Source organism: Chroicocephalus ridibundus, chromosome 1 (assembly GCF_963924245.1).
Source record: "Chroicocephalus ridibundus chromosome 1, bChrRid1.1, whole genome shotgun sequence".
In the NCBI taxonomy this organism is placed as follows: domain Eukaryota; kingdom Metazoa; phylum Chordata; class Aves; order Charadriiformes; family Laridae; genus Chroicocephalus; species Chroicocephalus ridibundus.
This window is the reverse complement of record NC_086284.1, coordinates 132,863,479-132,881,657: the sequence shown is the minus strand read 5'-3', so window position 1 is coordinate 132,881,657 and position 18,179 is coordinate 132,863,479. Positions and strand designations below refer to the sequence as shown.

At 44.0% G+C, this 18,179-nt stretch overlaps 1 protein-coding gene across 3 annotated transcripts; it reads right to left on the bottom strand.

Annotated features, from left to right (window-relative positions):
• Positions 1 to 915: 915 nt before the first annotated feature.
• Positions 916 to 17,844, bottom strand: FBXO40 (F-box protein 40). Of its 3 annotated transcripts, none has more exons than XR_010073386.1 (4): positions 17,713 to 17,844; positions 7,442 to 9,340; positions 4,856 to 5,367; positions 916 to 3,900 (listed from the first exon to the last, which is right to left on the bottom strand). XR_010073386.1 is itself a non-coding variant. In XM_063353032.1 (3 exons), the coding sequence occupies exons 1-3, from the start codon at positions 17,719 to 17,721 to the stop codon at positions 5,167 to 5,169; spliced, it is 2,109 nt and encodes a 702-aa protein (XP_063209102.1). In that variant the 5' UTR covers positions 17,722 to 17,844; the 3' UTR covers positions 916 to 5,166. The 3 variants fall into 3 exon arrangements, 1 of the variants encoding a protein (XP_063209102.1); XR_010073387.1 differs by having other exon boundaries at positions 916 to 3,837; XM_063353032.1 differs by having other exon boundaries at positions 916 to 5,367.
• Between the last annotated feature and the right edge of the window lie 335 nt (positions 17,845 to 18,179).

The window sequence follows — 18,179 nt, the reverse complement described above, 5'->3', positions numbered from 1 at the left end:
GGATATGTAGGGAGAGAGCTAATATTAAAAGAGAGAAATCCCAGTAAGAACTATGCTGCCATGGCAAAACTAACTTCAGAGTTATGGACCAGAGAATAATCTCTGATGACCATAATGGGCCTTAGGCCTATAATTCTCAATATGACAGATGACAAATTCCTGCACAACACCCTCACTGAACCTACAAAAGATTTGTTAGTTGTAAATAGCAATTCAGTCATAGAGCAGGTGGTCATCAAAAATAAAATTGGAGCGTCGGATCATAATTTCCTTACATATAAATTAAGTAGGAAGCTAAATATGAATAGGCCCATACTGTACATGCGGTTTGTTTTTTGTTTTTTGGTTTTTTTCAAAAGAAAAAAATAATCAAGGAGTTAAGAGAACTCTCTAACATGGACTGTAGCAGTAAGGAAACTGGATGTGAAAGAAGCCCAGAATTTCTCAGGGCAATGCACAGTGGCTGTGGAACTTGCACCCCAAGTAAAGAAGTAAAAATTCCTCTGTAGCTGCCTGGCTGAACAGCCACAAGGTTATTAAAAGTAGGTGAAGATTAAGGAGAGAGGTCGACAAAGAAAACTCTTCTTCAAATATTTGTAGATACAATGTAATGTCAATCTGGAAACGGGATTTTTAGAAGAAGAGAAAGTCTTTCATCTAAGTAAATAACTGAACCAGGAAAGAGAAAGTGGCTATGCAAAGAGGGTGGCGTCAAAACTAAGAATTATTGTTAAAATACAAATATAAAACAAATATAAATAATAAATACAAATAATAGTCTCCAACCAGGAAAATTATAGTGACGAGTGGAGCAGAGAAAAGGAACATAATGAATATGAGGGTACAGGCAAAGCAAACATTAATGTGATGAAACTAAGAAAACAAGCTAAGACTTGGATTTTTGGGTTTTTTTGGGTTTTTTTTTTACCATAATAATTTTTATTCTTAAGAAAGCAACAAGGAGTTACAGAGTTTTGCCAAATAACAAACGCTGTTCAGAGAAACTTCACCTTATCTGTGCTCACTCAGTTTTGGGACCGGGAGGCCCGGTAAGTCATTTCTTCCTCCCACCTGGACTTACAAAACATGTCAGTAGGGGACCTACCCTTTCACACCTTAAGAGTTATCATCTGCCTCATGTTATTGTATAATACTGATTGGGAATTTCCATCCCCTTCCTCAAGGAGAAGCATTTATCCAGAAAGTCTGTTGTTGGCAGCAAGTGATGTACATACAGGAACATCAAAACTGGTGACTCTTCATGGTTTTACAGTGGCCTCTCAGCTCGTGTTTCAACAATCCGCTGGCTGAATGCTCTGACCCAAAACAGAGGTTGTGCCACAGAGGGAGGTCCACTGTAAAAATTACAATGCAAAAGAGTTTGCATTTCACTGAGTTCACCAGGCTTATCCAAATCTCTTACTTTGGGCAGCAAAACCAAATAAAATGAACTGAACTCTCCATTCCCCTTATGTCTCTGCTCTCCTAAATGTCTCTCCTATTCTCCTCATGTCTGAACCATTTCCTCCTAAAACTTTTGCAGCCGCATCACCTTTTCCACGTCCCACGTCCCTTCATTCCTGTGCCCTTTTACCATTCTCCACGTGCCTCTCCCCATGACACCTACAATCAGCCAGGTTTCCTCTATCCAAACCCCTTCCTGTTTCCCGTCTTGTCCCGAGCCTTTTTGCCCTGCTTTGACCTCTCTGATTTCCACGATGCCATCATTTCTGTTCCTGTTCCAACAAGTGGACACACCGCAAAGCACATCCACCTGGCGTGTGTGGAGTGTTGCCCTTGCCCTGCACAAGACACGTGGGCACCACAAACGGGATCAAAGCCATGAAGGTCTGGAGTGTGAGATCTGTACTGAGAACAACGTCAGGGCTTTGCTGGACTTGGGTCCTCTTTTCCAGTCCAGACCCAGCCACAGCAAAAGACCTATTTTGAAAAACACCAAATGCCCAGTTTCTTCTAATCAAATCCCTCTAGCTGAAATTTAGGAAGTTTTAACTTTCCATCGGTCAAGTTATGACCTTAAGCTAGGAGCCTAAGGACTTGCTCAACCCAAATTAAAGCTTCTCGTCTTTTAACTTAGCTGGCTTTGTCCTCACCAAAGTGAACAGAGCAGGCAAATTCAGTTCACTGCCGCTCTTCAAAGCTTCTGACGACTCTGCTAACGAGCAGGAGCACCAACATTGACCTAGCTTGGCATACATCCTCTGATTAATTAAACTGTGTCTGACACCAGTTTGCAGCTCTCTGCTAGCGTTAAATGGGAGATAAAATGAGAAGTGGCCACCAGCTGGAATTTGCCAGGTGGCTACCCACCAGTATAAGGGTGATCTCCACTTCCTGCACAGCTTTCCCACTTGCTGGGTTGGGTTAACCAAACTAACCTGAAGATGGCTGTGGATTTTCAGCTTCCACTGTATATGCTGAAAGTTACTTAACCAAATTTACATTTTACAGAAGTATATATTCACGGGGGCGAATTTGTCTCTCTGTGCATTAACAGCCTGTGTCTCTCCAGCGTACAAGAAGGAAAATGATCTAAGAAGCCTCCTAGAAGTTGTAATGTCCACCCTGGTGGATCCCAAGAGGTAGAGGTTGCGACATCTCTAACCCAGTCACACCGGCACTAAAGGTAAAACGAGCCCAATTCGTACCAGACATGAACCTCAGTTTCAGGGCAGCTATACCAGTTTACAGCAATTAAGCGGCTGATCAGGTGAGAGATGCTTCACAGGCTGAACTAACTGTTCCACAGTCTCTTACACCAGCCTTCAATACTGACTTACCCTGAGAGCCTGTCATTTAAGCCTCTTTTTTCTTTTTTTCTTTTTTTCCTCCCCAAATTACCCATAATTTTGGGTGTCTCCATTTTTAAGTACCCAGCATAGATACTGGGACGCGATTTTTGGACGTGCATTTGCAGCTGCTGTGGCCTGCAGCTACGCATCACGCTGCAGCTCAGCATCTTTCAAAATCAGGTACACGATATGTGAAGGACGAGGCCCTGATGTAGAGGCCAGTCTAGAAAGTCTGGCTGCATATTCTCACCTTTTTCAACTTCCCCGCGTAAAACAGAGTGACAATATTTGGGAACCTCTTTCATAGGGGATGTTTTGAGGACAGGTGAATTTTTGTAAGCCACTTTAAAGGACAGCCAGTTTGGTTTTATGAAACAGTTAAGCCACAGGATGAAGGGTCAGAGCACCCAGCTTCAACTGCTGCTGGCCCAGCTCAGGTGCCCTGTGTTCATTTCCTTCAGAGTCCTCTGCATAAAACTGGGATGGTAATTGTTGTGTTTTCCACAGGATACCTGTGCAGACAATTTTATTCTCACGTCCAAAGCTTTATGAGACTTCCCACAAAAAAGATCTCTAGCGACAGGAAACAGAATACCACTAAAAAAAAAATTAAAAACGTAACTGCTGCTACTCCTGCTCCTGGGACCAATTCACTGTCCCCACAAGTAGATAATATCCTCCTGAGGGCATGTGTCTGGAGAAGGAAAACATCCCCATATGGTTAAAAATCTCACAGGGACCACTTAAGCTGCAAGTGTGGACATGGACGAGCTGCATGCACCCAGCACACCTTCGGTCACCACACAATTCACGCCTTCAGCTACCAAGTGCTTAGCTCAGGTTCATCAGCAACCTCTATCGGTAGGAGAGGGCTCCTTCTTGCCTTATCCTAGATCTACTTGGAGGTCAGAGATGGCAAGTGCGGCGTGTGTCCGTTGCCCTGGGCCCGTTTTCACCTGTCCAGCCCAGGCGATGAGAGCAGTGGTCCGAGCCAGCAGATGTCCCAGCTCCCGGCGAGGTCCTCCTGCCCAAGACGGTGAGATAAGAGCCAGATCTCATGTCCTGAGCTCGCACTTCTGACTACAAGCTTAAAAAAGAAAGGGGCGTGAGTTGGCACTGCTGTGGCTGTGCAGTGGCCATAAGCTGTCGAATCGGTTTACAGACATTTTGGAGGAATCCCACCCACCGCCGCAACTATGGCATTTCTAACGAATGCCTCTGAAATGGGTTTAAATAGCGTAATAAGACAGACGCTGTTGGTAACATGCCTGCTTTCTCTCATCTGTTGCCTCAACAAGTACATTCTGTTTTTAAATTAGCGTATTTATTAACAAACAAACCAAATCCTCCTGCTCTGTAAAAATAGAAAAAAGTCTTTATACTCCAGCCCATTTAACTGAAGCAAACATTATCCATATGGTTACTGAACGGCTTGCTGAATGCCTTTTCTTTTACAGAAAAAAATACAATGTTTCTTTGACAAATCATTTACAATTGCTTACAACTACAATTAGCAACTTATAATTGCAAAACTGAGTTAGGTAAGGCATTCTAAGAATGTCTCCAAATATTTTTGGTGGCTTTAATGGATTTTTAAATAAAAACAGAAAGTTATTAACTGAAAAATATAAAAAGTCAATCGAGCCCCTAAAATGGTTTGCTACTTGGTTGTTCCTAACAAAGAGCAAGTTTGTTTGCTTTGCTTGGGTTTGAGTGTTCCCATGAGCTCAGCTTTAGGCTTGTGCTCAAACTCTGTGCGAACTGGGCACGCTTGCCTGAATCAGGGCCCTGAATGATGGTCTGTGGCTGTATGGTACATTTCTGAGTCTTAATCTATGCGCTTGACTTTGGGGGCTCCTTTTCTTTTGCTCACATCTCAGAAGAGATTAGCAGTCCCTAGATTTGCTGGGCAGGAGGGCATCTGCCTGTGCTCCCAGAACTTGTCTCTCCAGCCAAAACTAAGGTGTTTCAGACCTAGTCGTGCTACGTACATTAACTGCTTTTGCTTCTCTCAGGGACATGGTACAGGAGCAGCAGCCTACCTTCGAGGTTACGAAGATGTTGTTTCAAACAAGATCCTTATTGCTTTCTCCAGGAGGCTGTATTAAACAAGGAACAGAAACATAAACTGAAAGCACACGGTATCAGTGAGCAGTGGATGAAGTTTTAACAATTAAATTAATGCAGGAAATTAAAAAAAAAAAAAAAGATACAGGATGTTCCAAACGCGGCTGGGGAGAAGCCAGTTTTGTACGTCCAAAGGAGAGTTGGAAGCAACAATCTCCACACCCCAATTCCCGAATCTTCTTTTCGAGGGCTCTGAAAGGAGCGTGGCGGAAGGGAAGCAGGTTGTTCAGACTCTGCGCTTGAAAGTAGAAACCAAAGTCTTCCGAGCCTGCTCTCGAGATTCGCACATGCCTGTCAGCAGCACGGGGTCCGTCTTGTGCTCCACTTGGTAGAAGGGACAATTCTTCAGGTGCTCTGACATGCAGGCTCCGATGTCATTGCGTTGCCATTTGTTAACTCTGGAGAACAGGCTGCTGAACTGCCAGATCTAATATGGGAAAGGGGAGAGGAATTGAGGAGAGAAAACGGGAATGCTGGTAAAAATAGAAGAGGATTTAAAAAATCTCTGCATGCTTATAGTGGGTGTGTTTTACTGGACAGGCTACTGAACACCTGATTGTGCAGGGCCGGCATAAAAATGGGGTCTGTATAACAATACACCTCATACTCGCTGGTTTTGCTGCTTCAGTCATCACCTGCCATTTTTAACGGGAAAATATCTTTCTACAGTTTTTGGTGCCAATCCAGGGCAGGGCATGAGGAAATCCAGGACACCTGACCACCGCACCTCCACAGAAAACTCCAGCACATGTACAGCGTGATCCAAGGTGTTTATAAAGGAAAGTGACTACAGCATACTTGTGTGATACATATCTCAAAGAAACCTGACTTCGTAAAGACCTTCCAAAGCATCTATCAGCAACTTCAAAGTAATTAATGTTACAACACTGCTGTTATTCGCCCCACCCCAAAATAAGCCTGGGAAATCTAAGGTTAAAGCTGTTCTTAGAGGACATACAAGCTTGTAAAAAATAGAAATATGCAGTTAAAATTTTCTGATTCTGTTTGCAGCGATACCACATACCGCTTAGTGATATACTAGCATACAGTGATAAGACTGTGATTAAGTCACTTTAATATTTGCCATATACCATTAAATCAAATGAATTTTTAAAGCCATAGTTCTTCTCCCTAAAAATGTTTCTTCCTGTGGAATAGGGACAGTATGCGGGTGTGCTATGCTGAAGATTACTTGAGTCTGTCCTAGTCCTAAGTAATCATAGCTACTATACAGGGTAGTCAAGGAATTCAGACTAATTACAAACAGAATGTTTTCAAGCAGAGTCTGTGCATTGGAAAAAAGATTCATGTGTGGCCAGAACAGAGAGCTAACATGAAAAGGGTTAGACAGTCCTTATATTCAATGCTGCTGGTTTGAAATTGCACTGCAGTAATTGAAGTTAATTGCTATATGATTGCTCAGGAAGAATTTCTTCTTTTTTCTGCAGGAAGCCACATCCTCCAGTAAATTATTTCAGTGGCTAATTCCTGTTTTGGATTGGGCTAATTCAACTTGCAGCCACCAAACTTTGCTACACAGATTTTGAATTCACCACACTTCATGTTTTCTCTTAATAAAGAGCACTTTCTCTTAATGAAGAGTCATAAACTGCTATGCTTCCCTTTGATAAGAATCAATCAGTGGAGATCTTCAGGGGTCTGCTTGAAAGCCAGGTCCTTAAATAATTTCTGGGAGTCTTCCCTGGACCTCTAAATTAATTTTTCCTAGATCTCTGTCTTGTCTGCTTCGTCATGCTGGAGTCTCTCACGTTATTCTTTCAAACAGTTTTATGTTAGAGCAGCTGCAATGCTAGCAGATAGAAAAAAACCTGTAATAACTATGGTTCAACTAGCACTTAGACTGAGCTGTGTTTACATATTTCTTCCAGACTGCCTGAACAGCCAGCAAGGGTGGTAATTTTCCAGCACAAGCAGTGGGAGACCAGCTTTGCAGAAGAAGGCTTCCTACACCCATGCTGCTCCCTCAGATGCTCACAGCCCAACGGGTCAGACACTCATGGCAATCCTGCGAACCACTAATCATGAAAGCCCTCGGTGGCTGATGCGAATGCCTGAGCTCCCTTCACAGCCACGTCTCCTTGTTCCTTACCGTCTTGGCATTCTAAAGCATCTTTTAGTTTTGGCATACCCTAAATCAGCTTGTGAAGAACGAAAAAAAGTACGAACTTCAAGTTCCTCAATAATCCACGTATAACCTTTAAATATCAGGAATTCTCAATTCCCAGTGCCCAAAACCAGTGCACGTGCAAACAGGTTACCCAAGACAAGCTTGGGTGGGGACTTTCAGCTAGTCAGAAGATGTCCATTTACACCTTCCTAGCTTCACTAGATGTACTGCATTTTACAGCCCTGACCCCTGACAATTATTGTGCATATTCACAACCTCATGAACCTTCCCCACATCTGCATCCCTTGCTATGCTTGTGTTTTATCTGGAGAGAACCCATGGCTGCCTTTTTCCCAGCATCACAGTCACTTGCCTTTTTGCGAGCTTTCCACGAGGTACCGCCATGGGAATATCTTTTTTTCTCCCAGACCAGCAGGACCATTCCCCTCTCTTGAAGAAGAGTGGCACAGATGTCCCTCATCAGCACTGACACTTGCGATAGCTGAGATAAACTGAAGCTGTCCAGGAACCCTGCAATGTACTTGAGCACTTCCACTGGGAGGCTGCTCAGCAAGTCCTTATTTCCCCCTTGGTTAGCCACTGTGGAACTGCACTTCCCTGACTCAGCAAGGACAGCGTCCACCTCTGGCTTAATAGCAAATGTCTTGAGAGGCTTGCTGTATATAACCTTGGCCTTAAGTCCATCAGGGCGGAAGTGATTTTGAACAAAAGTACATCCTAAGTAGGCCAGCGGGCAGCGATGCTGGAACCATCCATCCAGGCATGACTGGATATCAGCGTGCACATTCTTGAAGTGGGATGGGAATTCATCTCTCCTGAAGAAATGCCTGCAAGTGAACGTGAAAGCTGAACTGCTTTTGTTGTGTCTTCTGGTTACGCATTCAGTGTAGAGCTCCACGTGGAGTTCTGGTGGGCTTTTTTCATCCAGAATATCTGCTAGAACAGCGTTGGAGGAGAAGGGCTCCAGAGGAAAGCTGTATGTCTGTGTTGCAAAATCCACAAAAAGTCCATCGATACCCCTTGCTTCAGAGATCTCGTGACCTTTCAGCTCTTTTTCCAGTGCACACAGCAATGTGGCTGTAACTATATTTGCTTTAGGTAGTTCTTCTATGTTTATTCCCAATTCTGAGGTATCTACTGACTTGTCTGAAGATGGCATCTTGTGGCCCAGTGCATCTCCTAGTCGTGCTCTTTTTCCACAGTAACTAACTGGCACTTTGAAGGTGTAAACAGTCTTCACCTCCTGAGCTTCCAAGTTCCCATAGACAAAGTCTTTTTCCTTGGGCGTGCAAGCAGCTAGCTGGCCAAAGCGGATGAGCATTCCCCCATGATGTACCAGATACATGTTGTAATCACCTACACCAACTTCCTTCTTCAGCCTCTCCAGAACACCTTCTTGCCAGGGAGCCAGTCCTGTCATTTCTGTGTTTGATGTTACTTGTTCAGGCTTTTGGTCTTTTGCCTCTTCTGCACCCTCAGGTACTTCCTTTGCCTTCTCTGTGGAGCTAGCAGCATGAGGCACTGACGCTGTTTTCTTGGAAGCCTCCTCTGTCTTTTGTCCTGCGCTGGCTGCTGAGCCCGTTACCTTGCAAGCCTGTAGCTCTTTGCTGAAAATGTTCTCCCAGGTTTTGTAACTCCCCAGATCCATTCCCTCTTTGTCCTTTGCCAAATGTTCACGCTCACATTGGCTGAGCTCGGACAACTGGTCGTCACCCTCTTGGGAATCACAGGCTACTCCTCCCACAGCACCTTCTTCCCCACCCACGGCTTCGTCCATTAGCTTTTCCACTTCATCCTTTTTCCTCCACTCTGGAAACAAGTCGGCTATTTTCAAAGTCCTGAAAAGTATCTTCTGGTCTCTTAGCGCCAAGGCTGTGTCCAAGCACTCTTCATTCAAGGTCTCCTTCATAATGTTCTTGTGGAGAGTTGTGTCTGAATCCACGTTTGGCCAGCGGTTCCACTCCATCGAGCAGCAGACGACGCTGGCTGGACAGACCTGGAGGTGCTTCGCCAGCTTAAAGCGGGCCATGGAAAAAGGGCAGCCGTAGGCTGAGTTGAGGCAGGAGACCTGCTCTAAGGGACAGAGCAATTGGTGCTCCTCCTCCTTGCACATGTGGAAGGTGGCCCCGCAGTGCAAGCGGCAGCTGATCACCATGCAGGAGACGGAGGGCTCAATTGGTGCGCGGCAGTGCCGGTTGAAACATCTCTCGCAGTGCCTGTGCTGCCCAGGGGGAGGTTTCTGAGCCCGGTGCTGTGTGCAGCAAAGATAAGAAGACAAGAGTTATTGCCTGAAGGAGCAAGAACGGCCACAGGCTGTCCGTGCCCATGCTTGGTTTCTATGTGTTAGGTGCTCATATGCACCTCCGGTGGGAATAAGGCTGTGGGCAAGTGACTGCCAGCTCCGTACAGTCACGTATCAGCACTGATACGGTATAGAGTGGCCTGATAGCAGCATGGATATAGATAAGGTCCTTACTCATTAGTTCAGTAGAGGCAGCCAGGGTTTGGGAGCAAGCTGTTTTCCGTCCCAATATTTACACCGGGTCTATCTATACCAAGGTGCTGCAATCAAGACTGACAGAGGCACAGTGAGGGAGCTCCCCACTTCCTCAATGCTGCTTGAGTAGGAAAGATGACGTTTCTTTCTCCTCTCTTGAAAAATTATCTGGTCGTTTGGCCTACAAGTCTTGTCATCCCCCCCATAAAGACATGAGTGTTGTGCAAATGAACCTCCCTTTGCTCTACACCAGCAAGGCTGAGAGTGAGGATTACCATCACGATCCCAGTTCCCAGCGTGGAAACCAGCCTGGGTAAAGGCTGGTTTGCCTGTCCTTCCTTACTCTGCTTTTCTGATTTACCTTGACTCTCCTAGATGATGCCTACATGTCGTGGAACAGATACTGCAGGGGACTTTCCTTCGGGCAGGTTTACTTGCTACATTTACTTTCAGGTGTCAAAACCTGGAATAAGGCGATGCCTTGGTCTGCATTTTGGAGAGAAGCTCCGGAGTGCAGTGGGGGCTTGTTGCATGGTTATACTCACCCGGTTAGATCCGTTTTCTTTCACTTTTTTTTTTTTTTACAAACTGTCTTTCACCTTCCTTCCCCGTCCTTTCACCAGTGAATTCCGAGCAGATAGGAAGGAGGAGAAGGTGGCAGGTATGGTTTATCTCATCCTCAGCTCAGCACCACTACGTGCAGTTAGGGCAGAAGGGGAGTGACAAAAGTCTGACCTCAACAGAGCTTTTCCCTTCCTGTGACGGAGCAGGGGAGAGGGCAGCTCCGAGCATGCCTTTTACAGGGTGCCTCTTTGAGAAAGAATCCATTTTTATTCCTTTGGGATCTATTTTAGAGCATGATCCTACAAAAAGCAGTCACCACTGCTCTACTTTTTCAGTTCATCCTATGTACTTCTGACAAGTCAGTGTCAAACACTACCTGGAACCGAACGGATGATCCTGAGTTGATCATATGTTAGATTCAGTTTATGAAGGCGTTAATGACACCACAGGGGGACAGAAAATAGAGAAAAAGGTCCCAGGCAACAAGTAATAAACAATACCAGTCACCATTTCATAAATTCAGCTGCCACCAGCCAGCTCCATGAATTTAACATTTTGCAACCAACAGACTGGATTAAAAGAACAAGTTGAGGATGCCAAAACAAATGCCTCAGAAATTTCAACCAGCTTTATTATATAAACAGGCTAAATGTTTTCTTAAGGAAGAATGCATTTCAGTTCTCATGTTTCCATATTAATGCGGTTTCAAAATATATATGTATTTTTTTCCTCTCCTCCCCTTTAAAACCTTTGATAAAAGAAGGAGATACAATTTTCCTGAGATCTGTCGTGGTTTGTGCCAGACTGGCCGCTGAAATGAATGACAGATGCTCTCCCCCACCACTCTCAAGAGAGGAGGGAAAGAGAGAAAGACACTTAGGAGTTTAGAAAAAAATAAACTACTTCAATGAAAATATTAATAAAATAATGAAAAGGAAATAATGAAGTATATACAATATATACAAAACCAGTATTGAGCTCCCAGGATAACAATCACATCACCGGCAGGCACTGGGTAAGTCCCAGACTGGACTCAGTGATGGACAGGAGCTGGATTCCGAATCTGGATTCAGGAATGCCCGGATTAGGATCAAAGGCAGATAAACAGAGTCCTCCTCGAGTGCTGGCCATTAAAGAAAAAGAGTTGACCCTTTGATCCCTCAGCTTTTATACTGAGCATGGGGCAGATGGGATGGAATACCCCTGTTGGTCAGTTTTGGGTCACCTGCCCTGTCCCCTCCCCCACACAGGTGGGACCCCTCTACACTTTTCCGTTTCCGACCCTCTAACAGGGCAAACAGCGAAGTTCGCTGACCTTGGCTGTTATAGCAATAAGTGAGAGCCTCTCTGCATATCATTCCTTGGCATAAATTAGAAACAATCAGGTCTTTTCTCCCTGAGAGTGAACAGTATCTGGACAATATGCTGTTAATTTCAGAGAGTTCAGTTGGTTAGAAGAGGTTTAGCTGCAAAGTAAAACTAGTGAACAGAAAATAGGTTCTGTTTTACCTCAAACCAGGACAAGATCCAACAACAAAAAGCAGAAGTACAAGAACATGATATACAAAGATCCTTTTATAAAAAAGTTACCACTACCAGATTACTAGCTTGGTGTCAGAATGAACCACTGATCTGCTTTGCTTTCATTATTGGGTTTTTTTTTTGTTCTTTCCCAGTAAGTCTAGTCCCAGTAAGTAATTAAACTAATTAAATTAGTTTAATTACTAAAATCAGTGCACTTATGAGGCCTGCTTCCAAAAGTTCTCAGTTGCCCTTGCTCACAATATCTCTACCCTTGCAATAATTTCCGGCAATAGCTCTCACTTCACCCTAAACACGGTAAAACAGAAGCAGAGTCCGACAGCAAGAAAATGGAGATGGTGATTAGCATGAGGCATGCCTTCTGTTGTAAAAAAACTAAGAACATAAGAAATGACATTCTGGGTGGTGATCCACCCAGCCCAGGAGTCTTCTTCAACAATGTCCACAAGAGATGCTCTTTAGGGGGAACATGTAGGACCTCCTGTGGTCCTTTCCCCTCATACACAGTCGTTGGATTAGAGGACTAGAGGCTGCTCAGTCACTACTTGGAGCTGCTTCCCTGGATACCTTCAACTGGCCTCAGTAACTTGGCTCAAAGAAGAGCTGCCGCAAGCAGAAAAGTCCAGACTTACGACTGTAGAGGCTGCATTTCTGCTTGGTTCAGTCTACTGAGAGTCTTTGTGGAAGGAAAAAAGCTAGTGATCGGGAGGAACTGTAGTTCTATTTCCAAACAGGACTCAGAGCACTTTTTTTTAGTGAAAACGAGACAAAGATTTTTGGCAAGTCTTCGCACCACAGCAGGAACTACCACAGGCCCAGCAGCCTCTCATTGGGCTCTTGGAAAAAATACACGTTATTAGTAAAAAAAATTTAAACTATGTTTTTTTTTTTTTTTTTTTCCTAAGGTTAAAGAAAATACAGGAGTGTCCTTTACCTCGATGTGAGCGCTTTTGCAACCCCAGGCTGAATTGACCTATCCCTAAGGAGACCTGTGCTGCAGAGGAAGTAGGTTTAGGCTCAAGGGGAACAGATGCCACCCGAAGCTGCTTCCCCTCTCTTTCTTGAAGGCGCTGTTTTAACTTCTCGTCTTTCACATCTAGGCAATGGAAGCCATGAGCAACGCAGGAGAAGGAAAGATGCTTGGGAAAGGCGATGCATGGATTCCTGCAGTCACCAAAGACCACACACTCGTCTTCGAATTTGATGTGCATTAATTGCTCAACACATCTTTGTTCTTCATTGCAGCTTCCAACACTGACCAATACCTGTTTACGTCTCTTAGTGTATCCCATTCCTCCTTGGTCCTGCAGAGTAAAGGAACAAGTCCTCTGTGGTCCCTTTACCTAGGGGCACACTTACACTCTGAAGTGTAAGCCTCAAGTACCTTCACCTTTGTTTGCAGGGAAAGAGCTCGAGACAGCAATGCAGAAGAACAATATTTTGTGACCATCCACTATAACATTCCCTGCCTTGTCCTGGGAAGCACTGGCTTCTGCAGAGAGGTGACACCAGGGTGCTGCCCAGAGTGGCCCCGGCCACGTCCAGCCCTCAAATACATGTGGTTTAGGGTGTCATCTGTCCTGCTATAGGCTGTTTAGTTACATCTACTTTTATGCTGCTCAGAGAAGCAGGAGATACAGATGGATTTATTTCACATTGGCAGCATCCTTGCTGCTCTCATTCTTGTAGCATTTTGCTGCAAATATAATCTCTAAAAATAGTCCCAGCGATGACTTGCATAAGGTCAGAGGAAGGCTGGGTACATTACACCGCAATAAAAACATGAACGTGCGAACAATACTTTCCACTGCCAAACCAACTCTCAGAGAGAAATAATTGATAAATAAAAATACACCTGAGGCAGGGGCCTTATAGTTCTCCAAAAGGACCACAGAAAGGGCCGATTGCAAAGTTTCTGGAGAGGTGCCTGCTTTCACGCCGTTGCATGCCGAAACGAACCCCATCTGAATCACACGTAGAGAAAGAAAACACATGCTTTGTTTATCAAAAGTGACCGTATCAGAGCATTCAGGTCCAGAATAAGTCCTTATCATTGTTCAGATGTGCCATTTTCAGTTGAGTTTACTTCATCTCTAACTTGTATATGCTGTCCTGTTAACAAATGATTTCTGTATCTCTCTTCTTGTCCAATCTGTGAAGCGGGAGGACAGGAAGAAGGGAGAGAAAGCTTTTCTGGTATTTAGCAGGGTTTGAATCCTTCTTCTATTCTGACATGCCAGTAATCCGGAGCTCTGCATTTTAACTGATGATCTAGTCAGCTGTGTTGTTTAGTCGATGGTATTATTGTCAGTACACAAACTACAACTTTCAAACCCCTGAGCGGGAAGTGTACAAGTCCTTGCTTCAGTAAGTTTGATACATAACATCCAGAGGCAGGGGACACAGAAATATGTCAGGTGATGAAACATTTCTCTCAACCCATACACTTCTTGTCTCCCTGCAACTTGAAAAACTTTCCTGAGAGCTGGGTTAGAAAAAAAATCAAACCAGAAACGCTTACTTGAATCATGTTCAGTCAACTGTGGAAAGAAAGGATGCAAATTACAGTCCACAGTCTGTCCACTTTGGTAAATCTTTATTTTTAGACCGTCATGACAGCAAATCAAGTAAGGTTTAAAAATATACAGCTGCTATTTTGACTGCAGATATGTCTGTGTCTGGGGCAGATCTGTTCAGTGACAATAACTTACAGTTTATAAAGAAATTACAATTTATTTTCAGTAAATATACATTTAATTCAGTTGCAGTCAATGATCTAAAACAACACAACTGTTTTCTTATTTGGTATTTGCTATATGTGACTGATCATATCACATACTAAGGTTACACATCATACCTAAGCCCTTATCACAGAATCAAGGGATGTCTCGCAGTTCAAAGAACCATCAAAAAGGGCCATCTGAAACCCCAGATAATTACCTTAAAGAGTGCCTCTGAGATGAGATTGCAAATAAACATAAAACAATATTTCTAAGATTCACAATGTGATGAGGAGCGCTTAAAACAATCTCAGGAAAGTTTGCATCCAAATTCTGGAGCCAAGAATGTTAAAGTTATATATAATGTTACAACAGAAAAATATTTTCAAGAAATGTGAATATTTTTGGTGGAGTGTACAGGGCAGATAGGAGGTATTGTCGATTTCTTTTAATCCTTGTTACCAGGTACGTAGTGCTTATCTCATTTTTATCATAACACTTAAATCCTGAGGTGAATACAGAGTTATTGATTTCCTTACAGGGTTTCTCAATATATTTACTATGTTAGTATCCAAGGGGCTTCACAAACAATAATGAATTTATCTTTGCAGTACTAGAGGTGCAATTGAGGCGAAAAGATACTATTACTTCTATTTGGCAGATGTAGAATTACAGTATAGAAAGATGAAAATAAATAGAATATTTTATATAAATAAATAAATAAATATACGCACAACCAAGCATGAAGATGCCAGGTTCTGATGTTTCACTTGAAGTTGCATGCCTCCTGCACAAAAAACCCTGTCAGAGCCAGCTGTAGAATCACATTTTCTAGGACAGCATCTAGAGTCTCCTTAAACTAGAGATTCTCTTCTCTTTTTGTGCAGTGCTCGTCCTCAATCACTATGTACTTAACCTCGGCAAGAAATCTGGCTTGGGTCTCCTTTTGCTACACGGATATAGTTATTTCTAGGAGCTGAGGAAGAAAACACTATGCCATTGGAAACTGTACTGTACTGCACTTGTACATGATTCTCGGGAGCCTACTTTTTCTGCAGTCCCATCCTTCAACACAAAATAAAAAGCAAAACCAAGAATGCCACCATCTGGAATCATGGTGACCCCCTAAGTGAGTCAAGCCCCACATCTTGACACCCATGGCAGGGACAGCTACAGCTTGAGCGACTGCCTTGGCGTTAAGGCATAGAGGGTCACTGTCCTTTGTGGCACACCGGCTCTGCAATTGCCATTCAGACTGATCTCGTGTATACGTGTTGCCAGCTGAGCTTTAAATGAGTCAGGCAGGGAATGTGGTACAGCCCAGGGTAGGGGGAAAGGGAAAATAAAAAGTACAGATGAAAACTTTGTCAATAACACTAATACATTTCTAGAAGCATGTGCAAGACAAAGTTTCTTTGAGGATCAGACCTTGAACAAGTCCACGTGGGTTTTCTAGGGGCACTTTGATTCCAGGACAATCCTTCTGGTGAAGCTCAAATCCTCAGTATAAGACATGCAGAATGAAAAGGTTTTCCATGAGACAACTGACCTGTTAGATAAGCCCAAAGATGGAAGCATGGGGCTGTGACAATTAGGGAGCTACTCCCTGCATTTTCTAGCTGGGGATCAGCTGGTTGAGCCTGTGGTGTTTCATGGTGATAACCACTGGTTCAGTTACTGAACAAGCTGGAATTGCTTTATACTGAAAAACAAATGCTTTAAAACGACAGGGACAGAGTAAGTCCGTGGTACAGTGCATCAGTCAGGCTCATTCCTTGCTTTCCTTTCAGAGCACACGTGCTGCTCAGGTTCCCACAGCAGCACATCAGCTTCTCTTCAGCTCCCTAAACCTGCCACGCGGGAGCGTGGAGCTCAAGAGAAGCTATTGCATCATCAGGCCTCCCCCTCACCTGGTAAATCTGTGCTGCATGCATGCAGTAAAGAGGCACCGAAAACTTGCTACTGCAATTTCGGTCCAGCGAAATGCGCTGGTGCTGTTGTGGGAGGAATAGAGGAGAGTTCAGGGCAGTGAGGCACAGGTAACACAGGGTGGGCACTGCTGGTGGAAACCCCACACTGCACTCCCCTCCTGTGAGACCTGGGTCAGCAATATTTCTTGCTCCTCCCTACCTGGCGCAATGTAGCCATAGCCCACCTGAGACAAACCCACCCCAAAAATTCCAGGTGCTGAAGTGGTTCCCTGGGCTGGTGGTACAGGGCAGGGCAGACCAGCAGCAGGGTCTTCTGCTGGGCATGTTGGGGAGTCGTGTGGGGACAGGCAGGACAGGGAGAAGGGGGAGGCTGTGGCGTGGAGCTGCTCAGCTGCTCCTCGTGCATGTGGGGGGTCCCTGTGCTGTCCTTGGAAGAGACAGAGTCAGGCAAACTCTCCCTTTGCATCGACAACTGGGAAATGGGTTTGGTTTTGGTTTGAGTTCAGCAAGTGCTTTAAAATAACAGGTTCCAGTTTAGTTGCAGTTTAAGGAAAAAAAAAAAGTTCCAAACTGTGTTTTTTTTTCTTTGGGCTCATGTTCTATTTTATGCCCTGGTAACAATCTCATTGATATACTTTTCTGAAAACTTCTTGAGATAACCAAGTGAATGGTTTTAAGCAAAACAAAAGAAACCCAGCCCAAGGCAGATGCCCTGCATAGAGAATTTCAGAGCTACTGGTCAAGGTCTAGGTCATAAAAAGAAAAGAGAAAAGCTTCATGAACAAATATTGCTAAGCAGACACAACTCTAAATGGTACAGTAGTACCTCTAACACTTGTGATTCTTACTTCATCATCTTATTATTCATTCTGGCGTATAAACATAGAGTTTGCAGTCTGAATCTACAAAACTTTTAAGGATTTTAAGGCTTAGGACTTTTGCCAGAAGATTGCTTGTGCCTCTCCTCTAAACCTTACTGTGTCTCATTTTCTTACTTCTCAGAGTTTCTTGAAAATTACAGAAATTGAATTTCTGATTTATCATCTGTCCTGCTACTGAAGCTACCATCTTAGAATCAGCATCTTAGTTTTTTTAAACCCCAGATAAGGCACTGCAAACTATTGCTAATCCACTGAATATATTATGGAGGGTTGGTTTTTTTGAGAGTAACGTCATAGAAACGTTCCCAGTTACCAGCTGCCTCTGTTTTAGGGTGTCATTTAAGACATCTTGTGTCTGATTATTCTAATGCATCTTAATCACCAAGGCTGCTTTGAAGACGTCTTGATTTTCATAGCTCGATACAGTAACCATTGCATTGCATAAGGTTTGACCAATAAAGACTTCAACTCTATTTACAAAGCCTTACCTTAATCATAGAGGCCCTGTGTGTGTAGCAAACACTTTCTCTCCTGGTTCTGCCCAGCTGGGTTGAAGTGAGGTGGGTGAGGGAGAACTGCAAGCAAAGAAAGAGGAGCGAATGGGAGGACACGGAGCAAGCCCAGGCAGAAACGTCAAGTAGTTTTGGGATGTTAAAAATAAATCCTGTGCATGTGATCGTGTAGCTCAGCTTACAGAGCGGTCTATTCCGCTGTATTTGTTAACACTGTCACTTCTGGAGTTATAATTCACAGAGAAGATGTAAGAGGCAAAACCAATAATATTCTGTAACCCCCCCATGAGAGGAAAAGATGAAAACCCTTCCCAGAGCTCTGTATCAGCTCCCTGGCAGTCTCTGATGGGGGTTTGCCCTTTACGACTTAACTCCCCTTGGTGCCCACACCAGTTTGTGGTTTCTGCTGTTGGAGTTGTTGCCGTGCCCCCGGCTCCCATCGT